Source organism: Lagenorhynchus albirostris, chromosome 16 (genome assembly GCF_949774975.1).
Source record: "Lagenorhynchus albirostris chromosome 16, mLagAlb1.1, whole genome shotgun sequence".
Classification (NCBI taxonomy): domain Eukaryota; kingdom Metazoa; phylum Chordata; class Mammalia; order Artiodactyla; family Delphinidae; genus Lagenorhynchus; species Lagenorhynchus albirostris.
The window spans coordinates 81,377,571-81,397,570 of record NC_083110.1 but is presented as its reverse complement, the minus strand read 5'-3'; the positions used below and the strand labels follow the sequence as shown (position 1 = coordinate 81,397,570).

Sequence of the window (20,000 nt, the reverse complement as noted above, 5' to 3'; positions counted from 1 at the left end):
CCAGGCCTCTGCTCGCAGGGCTGCTGGGAGCGCCGTGCTGGGCCTCCTGGTCCCGCTCCCCTGTGCCCGCCCTCGCTGTCTGTCTCCCCTCCCCCAGCAGGGCCAGGCCGCAGCAGCATTGTAATAACTCATGCAAATGTGAACGCTCCCAGACAAAGGGAGGTCAGGCCAGCGGCTGGGGACTCCTGTCGACAAACAATATTAGGTGTAAAATGTGTACCTTTGACAAAAGTATTAATAGCGTGCTTTTGATTTTTTTTTTCCTGATGAAAAATGAAAAGTAGTAATTGTGAAGTGACAGAGGAAAATGAAGTTTTGAACCAAAAGGCAAAGTTCGCGGATGAAAAAACCCAACCCAATGAGCTGCTTATGAGGAATCGAAATGCAAGGCATTTGCTCTTCCGTCTCCCTCATCAGCCTTTGATTGACTCTGCTCAGATCTGGACCGCAAAGCAGATAAATCGACGTGCCACATGCACGCGATGCTTAATCATTTGTAATAGTCAGATTTGCCCCGAAACATAATTTGCTACATCAAGCCATTTTTTCTCCTCACTCACTGGTATTCCGTGGCTTGGCCTTTGCTTTATAAAACATTTAAGAGTTTGCTTTAGACACATCAACGTGCTGATCTACGATTGCCCTTTGCGTGCCGCCCGGAGGAGCGGCCGCCTCTCTCCAGCCCCGCCCAGCGTGGCTGGAGGCGGGCAGCGTGGCGGCAGCGTGGCAGGCTCTGAGGTCTGCGTTCTCTGTCTTGTGCGGGCAGCCACTCCGTGCATCAAGGCCATCAGCCCCAGTGAAGGCTGGACCACGGGGGGAGCGACTGTGATCATCATCGGAGACAACTTCTTCGATGGGCTGCAAGTCGTGTTCGGGACTATGTTGGTATGGAGCGAGGTAAGCCCGCGAGATCGGTGCGCGTCCGGCGGTGGCTGTGTCCGTGGGCCGTCGGACGTGCTGTCGACGGTGCATTCTGTCGCCAGATCCCCTGAAACCGACGGTCCGCCCGTGGCAGGGGCTTCTCCGGTGGGCGGGTGCAGACCGCTGCCCCACAGCCCTGGGGTTTCAAGCCTGGCGTCGGAGGTCCCTGAGTGCCCTGGAACAATTAGTGCTAGAATTACTAGAAGCAGGTTTAAGGAGACATATGGTGGTGATTTTCATATGAATGATGCCCTGTGGCCTTTCCTGCAAACTGAAACCGGGATCATTTGCAGATATTTTTCTGAAAGCACAACTGTAGGTCCTGAGTCTCTGGGTGACAGCTAGGAGGGAACATTCCAAGACGATGGTCCAATTTTTGCTCATTTTGGTAATTATATCCAACTGGCAAGTGTCCGCCTCTTACACCCAGCGCCGCTGAAAGCCTCTTCCCTGTGTGGTTTTTATAGCTGATCACTCCCCACGCCATCCGAGTCCAGACCCCGCCGAGGCACATTCCTGGAGTCGTGGAAGTCACCCTGTCCTACAAATCCAAGCAGTTCTGTAAAGGTGCTCCTGGGCGCTTTGTCTACACCGGTGAGTTCACGTTTCCAACTTTCATGGTGAATCGGTAGATGCTTCCTCCCAAGGAGGGCCTCTCGGCCCCCGGGGGCCCCCTGCGTGGGTTCTGCAGTGAGGATGGGCGATCCCTCCGTGGCCCACCGGTTGGTGTAGTCAGGGGCGGTGTCTACATCCTCTTCCACATGGTGTGACGCTATGGACAGGTGCAGCCAGCTCGGGCCAGGTGACCTGGGCCCCTCCCCCCATCCGTGGAGCTTCTCTTCTCGCCTGCAAAGCAAGGTGGTGGGAGCTGTCAGTAACCACAGTCCCCCTGCTTCCATCGGGTGGCTGCCCCGCGAGGTCCCAGAGGTTAGGCTGCGTACCCTAGGTCACACGCACCCTGTAGATGGGAGCAGGTCTCTGCCCTGGGCCTGGGGCCTCAAGCCCCACACCGCACTGCTGCTTCAAGGGGGTCCGTATTCTGGGAGGGTCTCGGACACACTGACGTCACCAGAAGGGGTCACGTCTGCTGAAGGTCATCTGCTGCAGGGCTTTGCCCACAGGCTGCTTGGAGGACACCGTGCGTCTGAGGTTGCTACTGAGAAAGGCCGTAAATGACCATACGGCTTGTCTGCATGGGGACCCCTAGTCCTGCTACCTGCAGAAGCTGTAACCTCTGAGACGTGTTTCTGGGGGTAGCCAGCACCTGCTGAGCCCCACGAGGGCGGAGGGGACGGGGGCTTGTTCTTGGACAGCGTGGCCTCCCAGTGCTCGCGTGGTCAGGGCGGCGGGTGGAGGTCCTTGCGGGAGCCTGGCTGGGAGCCGGGGGCTCTGTCCACGTGCTGTCACCTGCTGCAGGATGCCCGGGGCAGGTCTGGCCTCCCCCTGGGATGCAGGCTTCTCCTCTGTCCAGTGGGTGGGTGACAGGGTAGAGACGAGGTCCCTTCCACTTTGGGGTTGGGGGAGGCAGTAGGGGTAACTCACCCCCGTCAGGAAGCGTGAGATGCAAAATGTAAATTCTTCCAGTGACCACTTTCCAGCAGGCCCCGTGTCACTCCCAGGCCGTGCCTGGCTCGGGTCCTTGCAGAGAGCCAGGGCTGCTGTCCCCAGAGGCACCCACACCCTCAGCAGCCAGGGCTGCCAGTGACACCGGGGTCCTTGATGGGGGGAGGCCGCCTCCTCTCCAGCCCCCAGCGGCCCTCACGTGGTCAGGAGGGGAGAGAGGTTCCCTGCCTGTGCTAAGGGCCGTTTCCTCCCGTGGGACCAGCTCGCCTCCTGGTGAGCCCGGGAGGCGAGATGGAGGGAGGGCGGCGCCTCCTGCTGGTGCGGCCTCCACGTGTTAAATAACCGCCGCGCGGAAGCGGGCTGTGTAGTCGGGGTGCTTGTGAGCGCTCGCACCCGCGGCCGCCAGGTCCCGGGAGGTGGGGGCCAGGCTCCCCGCAGCGCTGGGCCGTCTCTGCAGCGCCCCTGCCGGCCTGTGGGCGCCCGTCCAGCTCTGGCTGTGAACTCAGGCCGTGGGGTCCTGGGCGCCCCACTCAGCTCCGCCCGGTGTGGCCCAGGGACCTGGGGGGACCCCTGAGTCCCGCTTTCTCCTCGGTGCCGTGTGTGACCCGGGCTTCCGTCGGGTCTGGGTTCCTCGGAGGAGGGGATGTTTATGAGCTGGGCGGCTGGGAGCCACACCACGTGTGGGCTCCACGCTGCCACGTGCCCCGTGGGCGCCAGGTTGGGTCAGGCACCCGGTGAGCGCGTCCGTACGTGGTGGGACCGATGGCTCTGCCCCAAATGGACGGGGAGTCGGCTGTCCCTGTCAGCCTCTCTGGTCTCCTGGCCGCTCCCCCGCGGGCGCCTCCGGTCCTGCCCCTGACATCCGGTTCTTGACCCGCGGGCTTTTGGTGCTGAGGTTGGCGGGCCGTCGTCAGCAGCAGCGACTCTTTCTGAGAGGAGACACAGTAGCAGGAAGGTCTGGTTCTTCACCCCACCGTTGGCCACTGAGGACGGTGGCCCGCATGGCAGGAAAGGGCCCCATGCTGAGCATCGCGGCGGACGCGGGTGCGGCCGGAGGGGGAGGCGCGAGGGCAGAGGGCCGCCCGTCGCCGCCAGTGGGTGTCCCGTGGCCGAGGGCCTGCCTCTCTGGGGCCGCGGTGGGGCAGTGCTCTCTGTAGCCCGCTGCCCTCGGCCGGGCAGGACGCTTTCCTTGGCCGGAGGCCTCGTGGCCGCAGGGCAGCGGGCGTCCCCGAGTCTGTTCCAGTGACACGCGTGTCCCGACGCCCATCTTCCATTTCTGCAGCCGACGCCGTGACCCCTCCCTGCTGAAGGGGCTTCTCAGACCCCAAGTTCAGGGTCCCGGCTGCCCAAGGCTATGGGGTTTCCTCCATCAGGAGTTCTCCCACGAACGGGCCTTTCAATGAAGCCATTCAGTGAGCTTGGCCTCTCCGCGGGGGCTAATTTACAGCCTTCCCCCACACCTCCATCATTACGGGAATATACATTTCAAACGCACGTAAGGGATACGGGGGCCTACACTCCCAGAGAGCAGAGGAAAGGTGGGGTCATAACCTGTCTGACCTGGAAGCTTCTGTCTGATTTGCATTGCCCTGAAATTGATGGGACAGAGAAGCAATCACTGGGAATTGCTCTCCCTCTGAAAGCTGAGCCAGCCCTTCTGGAGGCAGGACACGGGCGCAGCCCCTGCGGGGAGGGCCCCGTCCCCTGGGCATCTGGCTCCCATCAGCATCCCCGGGCCTGGAGGCTGCGCGGGCACCGTCACACTGAACCCTCGGGGTGAGGCCGCCAGGCCTGGGGATGGGGAACCAGAGTGCTGAGGAGGGCCCCTCCCCCTGCCCCCAGCCAAAGGCAAAGGCCTAAGTGATCTGTTTACAGCGATCTGAGAAGCACCCGATGCTTCAGAACCAGACCCGATTAGTCAAGCCAGAGCGGGTGTAGGCGGGGGGCAGGCCAAGCCCATCCATCCAGGCCCCTGTGCCTGCCGCTTTCAACTACTGTAAAGACACAATTACCTTGGGAAGCAGTGGCAGCGCAGTGGATTAGCACGGTGAATTAAAGGGAGGGGTCACAATGACACGTCCAGCTCTTCCGTACTAGTCCTTTGTATTCCCAGCGTGCCTCACCCGTTGTAAGAAGGTCAGAAATTAGAGCGAGAGAACAGTTTTCAAGCGGCTAGCACTTAGGAGCAGAATTAACAATCGCCCTGTATGTAATTGCTAGTTAATAGTAAATTGCCTTCTAGACCGTAAGACGCAATATGAACGGGTGGGCGCCTAAAATTAAATTAACGAGATATTTGCTGCATTTAAAAGTGAACAGTGCACGTTAATAACTGAGTGTAACGCTTGTTTTAATATTTGTCTAATAGTGTATCATTTGCTTGTTTAATAATAATTAGAATAGTCCCGGAATATCCTACCTGAGGAACTCAGTGGTGTGGGCAGATTGAACAGTTTCACATTCGTAATTTCACCAGGAGAAAGACGTCAAATTGTTAAGAGCAATAAAAGAAATTAGTTTTTAATTATCATGTAAGCATTGCGGTGTTACTTGATTAAGACAAATTGGAATTTGTATGCTTCTAATTGAAATTATGTTTGAGCGAAAACTGCTTTTACAGACCATATTCCAAGTGTGAGGTGTTCACGCACAGATGCGAGTGTCCCTGATTTCCTAACACGTCCATTTGGCAGAAGGGTTTTCCTATTACACAGAAAAGCTGGAGCTGCTCGGTGGTGGCCTGAGTCCCAGCGTGCCTCTGCGGGACACCAGGACGCAGCCAAAGGGCTCTTCCTGTTGACCTCTTGCACCCAAACGTGTGGTTGACCCACCCTCAGTTTAGAGATTTCTTTTGCTCAATTAAAGGAATTATATCACCAATTACCAGGAATCAACATGCTGTCTGCCCCGGGCCCAGCCAACCCAGTTACTAAACAAGATGCTGGCAGTGATGGTGCCCAGGCCCAGAGCGGCACGGACAGAGCTGGGGCCCGTCTCAGGTCTGCAAAGCATTGACTACACAGGGACATAAAAATGGTCATTTTCTGCACGAAGACGTGCATTCAATTTCAGTCATGGAATCGTTACTCAACCAGTAGCTGCTAACAGTTTGTGTTCTTCCCGATACAGCGTTTATGGTTTGTTTGTTTCTTTTAAATCCCGTTGTGCCTTAAAACTGGCGACATGTCAAGGAGGTGACCGCCCTGTCCTCGGGAGCTGCCCCGCACCAAGGGGGGGGTGTCTGTGGGCTCGCTCGGGGCCACCGTATCCTCTCGCAGCCTTCTGCCACCTAACCCACACTTCACCTCACCCCTTGAAGGGCGCCGGCGTTCCTGAAGTGTTTTAAAGCTCTTTTGTGAGTGTTCAGATGTGATTCTGTCCGCAGCACGGTGACACACAGTAGAGGCAGTGGCACCCTCGACCACAGCCGGCTCCAGCTAGCTCTCTCCCAGGCCAGCGCTCTTCAAACAAATTACTTGTATCCACGGAGCAAATGATTCCTAATTGCCTTCCACAAATCATACTGTTTCTACTTCGCTAAACTAAATGCTAATGCCTTCCCCTTCAATGTAAACCAGCCGATTATTTCGATTATAAGTTCTTAACCACGGAGATGGACGTGGCGGAGATACTTTCATTCCGAGTTCGAGTTTGGGGTTCAGGAGTCTGTGACTCCTGGGCTCCCTGTCCCGGCCAGTGAGGCCCGGCGGCTCCGGCTGCTACCTGTGCGTTCCCGGCTGCTGCGGGCGCCCCCCAGGCACAGGGCTTCCACTGGTCCCAGCTCGCCAGTTGGATGGTGTCAGTGGAAGTCCGCGGTCCCCTGGAGGATAGACAGCTTCGCTTTCACGTGAGGTTAGTTCTGTGGAAGAACGTGCTGAGCTCAGGCCACCTCTGGGCCCGTCCGGAACCGGAGAGCTGGGATGGCACTCAGATGACGCGCGACTCCAACGCGGTTTCTCCTCCCGCCCCGCCCACCTTGGCTCGTCCTTGGTTAGGTGTTGGGGGCAGAGGGCGAATTTCTCCCCACTGGCTGGGATGGTGTGCAGACCTGGGCGTGGAGACCAGCTGGTCATCTTTGGGGTCATTGGCGGGGCTCCTTAGGGCCACAGAGGAAGGGAGGGCGTGCCCCCCCCCCCCCCCCCGCTGCCGGTGTCCTCTGCATTAGTGCGGTCCCAGCATTAGACCAAATGACGATCAGTGAATCTGCCAGCTTGCTGAGTGGGCACTGGGGGCACAGATCCAGTCCCGAGTCCCTCTAAAGGGTGGGGCGGTGAGGGCTCCCGGGGTCCCTGCTGCTTCCTTCCTCTCCTGTCTCGAAGGAGGCCGGGAGAATGAGACACACCGCTTGTGCTATTGCACAAGTAGACTATTTGTCCTAATCAGTGACACCCATTTACTAGAATTGCTTAAAATGAACTATACCTCATATAGAAATCGCACATTTAGAGGAGTTCCATTCATCATCTGAAAATTGAGGGCCAGTAAACTTTTCTGCTCCTCCAGTGGGATCGTAGGCATGCATCAAAATGTTAGAAATGATTGGTGAGAGGGAGCTGTCACCCATTTATCAAGGAAAAGAACATTATTTGCTAATTTCCCAACCAGGCTGGTGACAGGGTGCTTCGTCTTTGGACCCACGGTGACCAGCGTGGCCTTTTTGTTATTAGTACAAGTCAAGCGCTTTTGGGCAGCTGCTAACAAGACACATTTGTCTGTCATCGGAGGGGCTTTGGTTGTTTTCCAAGTGCTGTGACCACAGGCCGCTCTTCCCGCGGCCCGATGGCTGTGCTCGGTGGGGCTGCGCTCACCCGGGAGGAGAACCGACTGATAAATCATGAAATTTCCGCATCAAGGTGAAGGTATTGACTCTCGGCACCGAACCTGACAGAACGCAGCAGAGAGGAGACAACCATTTGTCTTCCCCAAAGGACAAAAGGGTCACGGGTTTCCCTCAGTGGGTGCGGGGACGCAGGCCCGCTAACCTCCCCCCACCCGGGAGGCCGCGGGCACGCGTCGCGGGATGGGACTGGGCCACGTCCGGGGTTTTATTTGGCGTCTCTGGCCGGTCAGGGTGCCTGCCCGGCTTCTGGGACAGGATGTGGGGTGCCAGGGAGATGGGGGGACCCCTTAAAAGCACAAGAGTGAACAGCATCAACGGAAGTGCAGAATAAGGCAGCGATGACAGGGGGTGAAAACAGAACCCCACGAGTCACCCTGGCAGGAGAAAGTCCTGTAGCTTCAAGGAGGAAGACCAGGGCAAGCATCAGAACCACCGTTTCAGCGGAGAAGCCACCGAGGGAGCGTGTGAGCCTTCTGTTGCCGAAGAGGAGAAGAAATCGGCCCCGCCCGCCGTGGCCCTGGAAGAGTAGAAACAGGGGCGATGCCTCTCGTGTTCTTCCTGGCTGCCTGCAGCCGCGGAAGCCACAGGCCTCCTTCACCGCGTCCCTTTGGCCGCGCGCGAGGCCATGGCCCAGGCGGGAGGCGGACGGGGTGAGTGGGGTTTGCTCTCGGGGCTGTGCCAGCCGGGATGGGGACGCCCCTGGGGTCCAGGGGCTGCTCGTGTTTTCATTTGAAACCTTTGTTTTCGAAGGTCTTTAGGCTGTCGGTGAGGCTTGGATCCTAAAGGCTGAACCCGAGAAAAAGTCCGTTTAAAAAACTATCATTTGAATCAGTTGGGCCTTTTTAATTCATTACAGAAAGTGCAAACTTGAGTCATTCGAACTTTCTTAGAATGGTTTTTCAATAAAACGAAAGATGGGAGCCTCTTCGTCGGTGACGTGGACTGTTTGCTACGCCCCCCAAAATAAATACATCGAAGTTTTCAAATGCGCCTAACGAGCATGTGAATAACTTGGTTCCACGCGGGACCCGGGTGCCTGTGGCTGGCGCCCGTGCTCTAGTGGAAGACGCATTACAGAGCATGTTAAATTTTAAATACAGAACCTCCCATCGGGACAGTAGGCCGCTGCAGATCTCTGTACCTGTCGGTGTAAATCATCTTTGGGGGAAGTTTCTCAAAGGTGCAGCCTGGCAGTGGGTCCGTCATCCGCCTTCCAGACGCCACCCTTCCTGCCCTCGTGACAGCCCTTCTTACGCCCTCCACGCATGGGAATCCTACCGCCTGACAAGGTGAGCTCTGCAGGGTCGGCCCAGCCTTCTACCGGCCTGACCCTCTCCCACCCGGAGCATCTGGGGACCAGAGTCAGGGCATCTGGGCGGCGGGGTGTAGAGGGGATTCTGCCAGATTTCTTCCCCATCTTTTCATCCTCCCAGGAGAAGGCCCTTGCCGGGGACTCCCCGTGGCCCTTCAGGCCTCAGCCTGGGGATGGGAGGGGGTGGGGCTGGCGATGTGGCGCTCCTGCCCCTTCTCAGGATCCGTGTGTCTGGTGCTGGGATCAGCCAGACGCTTTAGCCCCAGAATCACTTCCACCCCGCTGGTAAAGACCAGCCCGGCGCCGTTCCTTGCGAGCACGTCCGCAGTGCCCTTTGGGATGAACGAGCGCCAAGCCCGCCCTGGGGCTGCTGTTCCTCGGGTACTTTTACAGCAGGGCCTCGGTGCCGCTCAGGGCGTCCGGCCGCTGTGCACCCCAAGCTGAAGACGGCTCCGTTTGCCTGTGTGCTTGTCGGTTACAATGGAGGTCGTTTCCAAAGTTGACCCATTTTACCACCATGGAGGTGAGCCACACGTGTGCGAGGTGCTGGGGCCGCAGCCTCACGTGCCCTGCCCGCGAGCCACCTGCCAACGGTCCCTCCTCACACCCTGGTGACCGGCCCAGGCCGCGTGCGCTCTGTCATGGCACCAGGGGGCCCACCTGCCAGCCACCTGCCTCTTCTTCAGCACCCCCGACGCTGTGCCCATCTGATGCCTTCTTTCCTCCGCGCTCAGAGAACACCCGCCGACAGTAATAATCTTTAAGGCGAGCGTAGCGTCCAGGGTGGGATGGTGAGGCTTCGTGTCGACGTGACTTGGAATTTACCCGTGGTGTCCGGCGTTCAGTGTGTCCCCGAGGCCCACCTGGGCCTGGTACTCTGCACGTGATGCAGAGAAGGTGGGAAAGCAGCTGCGTCTTGTGGGTGCGCTCGCGGTGGGTTCCTCGTGGTGGGTTCCTCGCGGGGCCCCAGGCTGGCTTCACCCTGGCAGCCCCGTGCCTGGTTCTGGGCGCCCGATCCAGCTGACTCAGAGCCTGATGGGAACGAAAAAGAGAAGAGACCGTAATGAAACAGTCCCGAGAGCTGTTCGGGTCTCCGAGGAGAGGGGCAGCCGTGGCCCTGTGGGGTCTGTGGGCAGAGCGCCCCTGCAGAGACGGGGGGCCGGGGCTGGCGGGCTGCGCCCCCGCGCGTCGGCGGCGGGGTCGGGGGTCCGCAGGCAGAGGGCAGAGCCTGCGCCACGGGTGGAGGAGATGGAGGGAGCGCATCAGGCGGGACTGTTTTACTTCAGAGACGTAATCCAGGATCCTGTGTTCGAGGACTCTGTTTTGTGATTTCAACATTTACGTTAATCTTGGCGATGTCTTTAAAGGCTCTGCCTTAGAACGTTGCTTTTCCTCTTTGTTCACCTTGAAAAACCAGGGGTTACAAACGCCTCCGTGGGGATTGAGGAGGGCCAGCTTATCCCCTGGACTGGGGGGTCTCTTCCTCGGCCCTCCGCTCCACCCCTCACAGCTGGGGGCCTGCTCACCCCAGTTCCGGCCTCCGTTCTTTTACGCAGACGCCCCGCAGACAGTATTCAGGCCGTGAGAGGCCTTCCCCTCGGTATAGGCACAGCTGGTACATGCATTCTAATCTAGGTCAGGGGTGTTACTTTCACTTAAAAAATTTTGTTCTTTATTCAGATACAATTCACACAGCCTAAAATTCACCCGAAGTTTACAATTAAGGGGTTTTCAGTACAGTCACAGAGCTGTGCAACCACTAAGCTAAGTCAAGAACAGTTCATTACACAAAAAGGAGCCCCGCACCCGCCAGCAGTCCCCCCGCCCCCCCGCCAGGCAGCTACGAATCTACTTCCTGTATCTATGCATTTGCCCCGCTGGACATTTCCCGTGCATGGAATCATACAGTGTGGGGTCCTTTGTGACCAGCTCCGTCCACTCACGTTTCTCCCGGGTGGAGGCGTGATCAGCGCTTCCTTCCTCTGTGTGTCTGAAGGGTCTTCCCTTGTACACAGAGACCACATTTTATCCATTCATCTGTCAGTGGAGCCTTGGTACAGTCGCTTCTCAGGATCCGCTGGGGATTGGTTCCAGGACCAAAGCTGTGGATGCTCGTGTCCCTTACAGCGTGGTCCTTCGTAGCCGAGGTCAGGGCTGCGGTTGGTTGAATCTGAGGATGTGGGACTGGCGGATGCAGAGGGCCGACGGTAAGACAAGTGGTGCTGCTGTGAAACATTGGTGAACAAGTTCTCGCATGGATATATGGGAAACGTCACGTTCACCTTGACTTCTCCAAGTCAGAAGTGAAGTATACCTTCTCCATTGGCTTAGAATTTTCCAGAAGCCCTGTGGGTCCTCGTGGTCCTTACGCGTTACTGTGGAGCACCTACTGTGCGCCCTGCGCTGAGCAGGGCAGGGGCTGTGACACAGGGTGACGGCTGCACCTTCCGGGAGGAGCGTGTGATCGGATGGCCTGGGACGTGTGCCCCGGGGGCTGGTTGCCTCGGGCACACGGGAGGGAGGGGTCTTCCCAGAGCAGGACCACCTCCAGCCTTGGGAGGGGTGAACTTCCAGAGCTCCTCTCTCGGCTTATCTCTGTACGGAGATCTTAACGCGGGTTTCAAGTGTGCCGACCCGACCCGCTGCCCGCATGGTTCCCCACAGAGCGCTTTGTTGCCCACTTGGGTTTTACCCCTCCCGGCTCAAAATCTCTAAGAGGGTCGACAGCACAGGCACGCTTGATTTTTCTTTCTTAAAGGAAGGGTGACGTCTGGGTCGTTTGTGCTCTTCGTTCTGTCGAGGATGATTTTTATTGGCCACCTTCTCCCTCCCTTTTGTTCAGACTCTTTTACACGTGGAGGAAAGGGGCTACCTTGGCTGGAACAGCCGGGGTGGGGGAGGGGAGGGTTGCAGGGTGGCCAGTGCCCCTCCCCTGCCTCCCTGGGGAGCGTGTCTCGGGGGTCCCTGTCGCCGGGGGCCGAGCCCTTGGAGGAGTGGGAGCACCCGACGCCGCGTGCCTTGGTTTTCCTCGGCTGCCGGCCTGGGCTCCGTAGACGTCGTTTGAACGTGACTATAAAAGCCGTAATCTGGTGCATTCTTCGAGGTATGTAAACAGCATTGTTTGAATGCAATCCAGCAGTTGTCGGCAAGGGTATTATTTTGGGAACAAGGAAGACGTGCTGTCCCCTTTTCTGAGTCTAGTGTCACATCACAATGCCGCCGTCCGCTGCCAGGCGGCGGTGAATGGCGCAGGTCCCTGTGCGCCGGGCCGGGCGTGTGAATACCAGAGTCCTCCCCGTGAGGCCGAGGCGGTGCCTGACTTACAATTAGAAGTCAAGCGTGGCGCTTCTCCCATCCTCAGAAGCCTTGGTGACACGAGGTACCCTCGGCTTAGCGGGTCGGAGGGGCTCCCCCGTGTGAAGCCGACGCTGCCCTGGGGTGGGTCTGATGCTGGAAAAGCCACGCCCCTTCGATGCGGGCGACCTAGGCTGAGCCGCTTGGTGCTTGGCGTTGGAGAAAGTGCCCGGCGCCTCCCGTCTGTCCCTGCTGTGCCCAGGCCGGCTCCGGGGCAGCGCCTCGTGGTGAGTGATGCAGGCCCACCGTGGCCTTTGTGTTTCCCGTGCACGGTGCCTGGCTCACCCTGCCGAGTTCTGTGATTGAAATTCATTGCCGAATTTATTGAGAAATTAATGAGAAAAGCTGCAAAGTATTGACTTTGAGAGGAAAACACAACTCATCTTGAATGAGGAGGAAAATGCAGCAATAATTTAGCCGCTATTGATTTGGCCCTGTCCATGTATCGATCTTCATTTTACAATATTAATTTGCACCTGCAATCGGCTGCTAAGGGAACCGATTTCATTTCGTGGCCGCGTTAATGTGCAGAGCGAGAGGTGCTCTTACGAAGTGGGGTGTTGCGGGCGCGTTGCGGAGGCCGGCTGCTCTCTTTCTATCTTTGCTTGTTACTGAAATAGACTAAAAATGAATTTTTTTGTCGGACAAAATATGAAAGCAGAAACCTATCTCCGGCGTGGCCCTCCTCTCGGCTGCACGGCCCGCTCTCGGGCGGCCGCACAAGGAGCCGCCAGCCGCCTGGAACTCCAGCCACCTCTCCTCATCAGGCCTGGACCAGTTCAAAGTTCATGAAATTTCTATGAGCATTGATCTCGCCCCATTGATTTTTTTTTTTTGCAGCAGATCTTTGAAATTTTAATTTCCTGAGCATCTGAATTTCTTATAGATGAAATGCACTTGGAGGGGACAGTTGATGATAAAGTGGAGAACTTAGCATCATTTTAAAGCCTAAAAAAGGGAGGAGAAAACAAAACAAAACAAAAACCGAAAGCCAGGCGCTCGCAGCCCGGGTGTCACGTCTTAGAGGTGGAGCGGTGGCGGTGCTCCGGCGGGGCGAGGTGCGCGGGAGCTAAATACCAGTTTTGTCTTGCGGCCACGCATTTTTCATGTAACTTTTTATACAGTCATTTTTGAAAGGAAAGCTATCTGGAGAAACAGCAGGACAGAGAAACATTCTTCAGTGCACAATCATTTGCTCACAGCAGTCTTTATCACCTGGTCAAGTTCACCTAGTTACTTATCAGTGGGACATTTAATAACCTCAAGGTGATATAATTGCTATTGGCATTTTTCCCCCTTGGATTCAGCTGGTTAATGTGTAAACTACTTGTCAGCAAATAGCACTTTGTCACTGAAATCACTAACACCCTCTAGAGGGATGTCTTTGTATTGAGCAATTTAATTTTACTTTATTTAATTTTTACACATTACAACCTGTGTTCATTCAGGCACACTGAAGGGTTGCAGCCTGTCGGGGCAGGGTCTGGGTATCCCTGTTAGTAAAATATACTATATCTTATTTAACAATCCCCATTGCTTTAATTGAAGTGCGTTCTTGTCCCTCGGAAAAGGAACTGCAGATGTTCTTATTATGTAGTTATGTTGCTAATGTGAAAAACTGCCTCATTACGAGGATCTGTTTGTAGCTAGAAAATTACTGCATTATGACAAATGCATGATTGGGAAGTTACAGGAAGATGATCATTATTGAAATGAAACTGGAACTCATTTAATAGCTGCAACCAGCAGCTGGAATGAAGCAAATGAATGTCTTCCTGTTTTTATTGTTGTAGCAGGTTTTTCAGGCAGAAGGAGAATTTGTGCTAAACCTGAAACTTCTTGTATCTTTCTTTGCTCGCTGGGCTTCGGTTTAAGCAGCGCAGAGGCGATGCTAAAAGTGGCTAGTTTCCTACCTGTGACTGTCCCCCTTGTGCACTAAGGACACTGTTTTAAAAACACAACTGTAAGAACAGCTAGTCTTGGTGTACTTAAAGTCGGCGGCCCTGCTCGCTGGCTGGGCTGGTCTCCAGGTCTCCCCTGCAGGAGTGGTTGGGAGGTTGCCATCACAATTCAGCCTTGTCACCGTGACCCCTCCTTCCTGCCCCAGACCCAGTCCCTGTTTGCAGGCAGGGCACCTCCAGCCAGGCCTGGGGGGCGGTTGGGGGGGATCCCAGCACCCTGGGCAGGCAGCCCATTGAAGCCGCAGCAGCATGAACAGGGGGTCAGCTCTGCTCGGGGCTGCTTTTCCCTGATGCCCTTGGGGAGCGGGTTTCCCACAGTGGAGCCCCCAGGCATGTAGTAGCTGCTTAATAAATGTCGAGTGGATGAACCGGACTTAAAGGCATTCGGTTTGGCCGTTTTCCTTCTAAGAGAGGTGGCTCTTTGTAGGAAACATTCACTGGCCCCAAACACATACGCTGCCCAATCTGAAATTCTGTTTCTGTGTTATCAACCCAGAGGTCCGGAAGATGTCCCCTTGCTTCATTGAATTACGTTTAGATGTTAATGGACTTGCTGTTCGAGTCTAATAAAATAATCATATACGTTTTGGGGTATTAGAGATCAGCACAGACTGCGGGGCAGGGTTGGCTGACAAAGAAGGCTGAGCCATCAGAATGAAAACTAAAACTATGTATGTCACAAGAAAGGAAATGCCACTGACTCTTGCCCATTGGTACGTTTCTAACTGCAGCCGGCCGACTGGAGCTGCTCTGGCCGCAGCTGCAGCTCAGAGCCTGATGCCGCTTTCTGCTGCCACATTAGCTCCGGCAATCCCAACTTGAACTGACATCACAGACCGTTAAAATTTTATCAGTTGCGGAGTGATTAATCCCCCAGTACACGGGCATGACTTAAATATTTAGAATGCTGCTTCTGTTATGACTTTAATGCATGTAAAGTAACGAGATTAACTCCAGTACACTCAAATATATTTAAATATGTATCCTTCCCGAGCTGTAGGCTATTCCGGCGTGTAGGACTCATTGAGTCTATGTGGCCGTGTCAGGCTCTATTTGTATGACCCGTGCTGGATGCTGGCCTGCATATGATAGCCGGATATCTGGCCTTTCACAGGCTGCCTGATTGCCTGCCCCATTTGGCATAAATGGAATGTGATTCCCGGCTACTCCAGCTTCTGGTTCATTCAGGTTTTACTGCTGTGTAATTTTCTTAGTCTAAAATAAAAGCTCTCCAACAAAAATTACTATGCATTAGGCCACGGTAGCCTACTCAAATGGATATTAATACGGTTTATCTCTAAAAGGACGAATAATGTATTTGAAACAGATAAAAGGCCCTCCACTAAATGAGGAATGTTAATATCTTATGGCACGGTTAATAAAGAGATATTTCACAAGGGACATTTGTTTTATGACTTTTGATACAACAGCCTTGTAATCTGACATATCTTAAACGATATAATTTTGTGCCTGCAGTCATCTCTTTTATAGGTAGCGGCCCATCGTAGCAAGATTTGAATTCAGAACAAATAACGGGCACTAATTACTTTTTTTTTTGCGGGGGCGGGGGGGGCGGTTTATTTTAAAACTCACCCTCTCCGACGCAGATCGGTGGAAATCCCTGCAGAAGGGTGGACGCTTATAATACATTTTGAGAAATGTCTTGGTTTTTCCCCCTTCAGCAAAAAATAACATTTGTTTTTGTTGTGTTTAAGGCAGAGTTTAAATTAATTTAACCCAGTGACACATGTTCAGAGACTAAGCACGCTGCTAAATAATTCCTGGGAATAAACTGCTCAGGAACCAAGTCCATTAATTTACGGCTCTCCTGATGCTGACAGATGTGAGGGCCGGAGGAGGACCTACAAATATTAACATAAAACAAATTTGCTTTATTCTTCTTCATATTTCTTCTTCGTCCCGACTTGAGCTCACCCAAGGCTCCTTCTCTAATTATCCACGAGGTCAGTAAGCAAAATTGGGCAGAAGCTGGGAGATCAATACAAATTATCCCTGAGCAAACCAGTGCTGACAGCTTGAATCGCAGCATATGTTTACCCAAAATCAGGCAATTTATCTTAATATCAGCAAAGTAATGCAGTGCAGGTGAAAGGTCAGGCAATCTCTCCCCCTCATAATTACCCAGTTCTAAAACAGGAAAGTGGTATTGATTGGCCTGGCTTGGTGCTCTGTGACTGGACGTGCAGAGCCGTGGCCTGGCTCGGCCGGGCCCTCCTTGTGCACTCCGCACGCGGAGGATTTATCAGATGTGCACGAAGGGGCTTCTGCTTTCTCCTCCCGTTGTAGAGTTTGCCAGCCAAGTCTAGGTGACTCCTTGTCTCGCCTGGCATGGGGCGGAGGGCTCTGTGGGGTGTGGCCCTCGGAAGGCCGCCGCCCGGCCCCGCGGATGGCAGCCGCTCTCGCAGACGCGGAGGTGGGCCGTCCCACCCTCAGTGATCAAAGCCCCCGCACCCGCCAGAACCGAGAACATGTCTCTGCTCCTGTAGTTTGAAGACAAGGGCCCCTTCTTCTCATTCTTCCACGTAAATCCGTCGGGCTACCATAGCGGAGCCCCCGGTGGGATTTCTAGCCGCAACAGCGGCGCCCGCCCCTTGCCCCCCTCGCCGTGTCCAGCACGGCGAGACCTACAGTCTTAGGATGGCATGTCATCTTCCGAACGTCCGACCTCGTTCTTGGCGGTGCGCTCAAGACGTAAACGCTCTTTGGGCTGAAGCGGGAGGTGAACGGTACCCCCGTGTTTTTTTCTACTGCTTTAAGATCTTTTTGGTCCTAGAAGGAGAATGTCAATTCCACTGAAACATCGGGAATGTCTCCCCCAGAATGAGAGTGTATGGTTATTACAAGTCATAAAGCTTCTGAAAGCTTGCATTAAAGCGTCTATCACCTGTCGGGGCATTTGCATGAAATCAATAGCGGCCGCCCATCTATCTTTTCTGATCACCTTTCATCAGGCCGATTCATTAAGTCGAACAGTCATGGCGATTAGCTGGGGGAGAGGAGAAACCTGGCGTGTTAGGGATGCACAGTGGGCCACCTTTTTTGTTCCCCAGTCAAGACACATAAGACTTCACCGCATCCTTTTTTGGGCCAAGTCGCTGGGTGAGGCCCAGCCACCCTGCTCCCTGCACTGCACTTTCGCCTGACACCCTTGTCCCGGCCAGGCAGAGACATGACAAATCGTCCCCCAAGTCACCGCTGACAGCTTCTGATGATGAATGGTTTGATTATGAAGTGGTTTTACACATATAGAATTTACATCACAGAGAGTTAGAAATTTTGCCGTGTCACCTACGCCGAGGCATTCTGAAGAGCTTTACTGTTTGCAAAGGAAAAGGAGGGCAAAATCGCGGCAGAAGCCATGTCATGTAAAATCAATATGTCGGATCAATGCTTTATTAACAAGAAAATGTCTTACTTCACATTCCTGTGCGGACCTTTGTCTCCGGCACGTATGATGGAATGTCAGATCATATTGCGGTCCTCAACTTTCGGGCGCGTTATCCAGTGTACGTGCAAGTCTTCCGGCGGCGCTTACGAGACCCGCCGTGGGTGTTGACACCAGCAGCCCGAGCACTCGAGGATAACGGTGACCAATTATTCCGGAAAGCACTTTCAAAGGCAGCCTCTAACCTTGCTCCTTGAAGCTGTAGCCTTTGTGTTCCCGGCGCTCCGCAGACCTGCTGAGTTGGGTGGTGTTAATCATCAAATTACGTGCTGACTAATGAGTGATGGCCCAAATTGCGGGCTGAGTAATGAATAGATGGCGGCAGGTCTTATTAGTCTCAGAAAACCCCCTGATTTATGTCGCGCCATGCACCGTGGCGTTACTCCACGGAAAACGATATCTACATCAAGAAGTAATGTACTCTAATAAGTATTTTCATCTTAACTCGCGTCCCCGGGCCTCCGGGCTCAGTTTTTGTTGGAGTCAGGCAGAGCCATAATAAAGCCCAATGGCTCCTTATGAAGCTTGTTAAACACAGAGGCTGCAGTCGGACGGAGCCCCGGCCGTGATTCATGCTCCGTACACAGCGCGCGTGCCGCTGATTTATGGCCGCGCGCAGTTCATAGTCAAAATTACAATTTGAGGGATAAAAAGATTAATTACTATTTGTGGCCAGCAATTTCGTGAGGCTGGTGGAATGATACTGCCCTACATCAGTTTGTAGTCAGCCATTCACAGATTATTAAAGCTTTGCAAGAATAAGTGCTCCTCCTGCCTGGTTTGTGCTCAGGCAATATGCTAGACAAAAAAGGACCACAGGGATAAATCTGAAGCTAGCAATAGCTGGACATATGTCATAATTGCCAGTTTCCCATAAATCCCCAGCCGGTGTGGAAGGCCCTGTGTAATGTAGACAGCGATGGCGACCATGGTGATGGCTGTGTATGGCCCCGAGACCTGCAACTTTCTGACTGCTCTCCCATTTTTACAATATATTGAGTAACCCTTTGACTCTCCTCCAGTCTAATTATAGATTAGAAATAATCATTGCTTTTATGTGCAAAAGAAAGGGGGAAACCTACTCCTTAGGACAGAGCTAGCTTCCAGGGGTGCTTGCCTTCAAGAGCCTCAGAACAGGAGAATCACACACTTATTTGTAAGCGTGCAATAAATGAGTAATGGATGGCATAAAAGTAATTAACCTGACCTGCATTTCTGTGTCCTGTTACAGCCCTTAATGAACCAACCATAGATTACGGCTTTCAGAGGTTGCAGAAAGTGATCCCAAGACATCCGGGTGATCCCGAAAGGTTACCCAAGGTTAGTAAAAGGGCAAGTGGCGCCCTGTCCGCGGGGGGGCCGCCACCGGGCTGGTTCCGGTTTGGGGGCAGCAGGTGCTCTGGGAAGGGGGGGCTTCCAGATGCCCCAAACCCTGGCCCACGGCCCGGCCGACAGGTGTGGGAGCAGTCCCGGCCCGTGCCTGGCGCGGTTCAGAGGTGGGCAAAGGGTGGCAGGAGGGGCCGCGCCGTCTCCAGTCTTGCGTTTCATCTCTGCGGGCCCCTGTTTTTAAAGGAGGAAAAGAAAGGCTTCTCTGATACACGTATTTTGGATTCTGCAAGGGGGACGTAAACTTCCGCGTAATGAAATAGTTCAATTAAACATTTTCCACTCCAGTAGCCCGCGCTGATTTCAATCTAAGCAGCCCCAGTCTGATCTGTGATTACTTGACTCTTGTTTTCCTTTCATTTTCTAAAGCTCGATTCAGTTTAATCTTTTGTTTACAAAGCTTTTGTTATAAGTCCCTGACTTAGCAGGCTAACAAATGAAGTCCCCATATTAATATCTAGAGGGACTTTTCATTTAAATTCAACAAAGACAAACGCTGCCCTGTTGTTTATGCACACGCCACGTATCACAGGAATTTCATTTTGATGTATAACATTAAAGATAAGTCAGGCTTATAATCTTCCCTCTCCTTTGATATAATTTTGTCTCTTTCTTTAGAAGCCATCTCTGATTTTCAAGGCCAGTTGAAAAACACAAAATGAAAAATGAAGTCATAACATTATGACTGATTATTTTATATTCCACCCCCGTGTTCTCCCAAGTCTTGACCACCTTCGAGTTTTATTAACACAATAAAGCCTTTTAGACGTTACCTTTTTAATGCTCAGCATGAGCATAAGCAATATCGTTAGGCTCCTTTTTAATTTGTGAACACGTAGCGAGGGATGTCAGATGTTCACGGTTAGCATCTCGGTGGCCAGGGAAGGATGTTTCACAAGCGCAGAGCAGTTCACGGAGGGGTTCTGTTCCTGAGGGTGCGCTCCCCCAAGGAAGACCCGAGGGCTGCCACGTCGTCACTCGGGGGCTTCACCGCCAGCCTCAATCCAGGCGTGGCTGTGCGGGGCTGGCCACCCCCATGAACAGGAGGCCCCGTGTGCTTCTTGGCAGCCCATGTAAACACTGGGTTTGAGGCCGGGTGAACTCAGGGAGGATGCCCAGGCGGGGGCCCTCTGGGGCCCTCCTGCAAGACCCCACTGGACAGCCCTCTCAGCTGCATCAGCTGGTGTTCGCACCACA

General features: G+C 54.2%; 1 protein-coding gene across 16 annotated transcripts in view; it reads left to right on the top strand.

The window, feature by feature from the left end:
* Positions 1–20,000, top strand: part of EBF3 (EBF transcription factor 3) — a 116,908-nt gene that overhangs the window by 85,538 nt on the left and 11,370 nt on the right. For 15 of the 16 annotated variants that reach the window (XM_060126552.1, XM_060126547.1, XM_060126546.1 and 12 more), the window contains exons 9-11: positions 767–897; positions 1,389–1,515; positions 18,649–18,737. In XM_060126552.1, coding sequence (XP_059982535.1) covers positions 767–897; positions 1,389–1,515; positions 18,649–18,737 — 347 coding nt within the window. The remainder of the gene's footprint in view (positions 1–766; positions 898–1,388; positions 1,516–18,648; positions 18,738–20,000) is intronic. The other variant, XM_060126550.1, reaches the window with a different exon arrangement.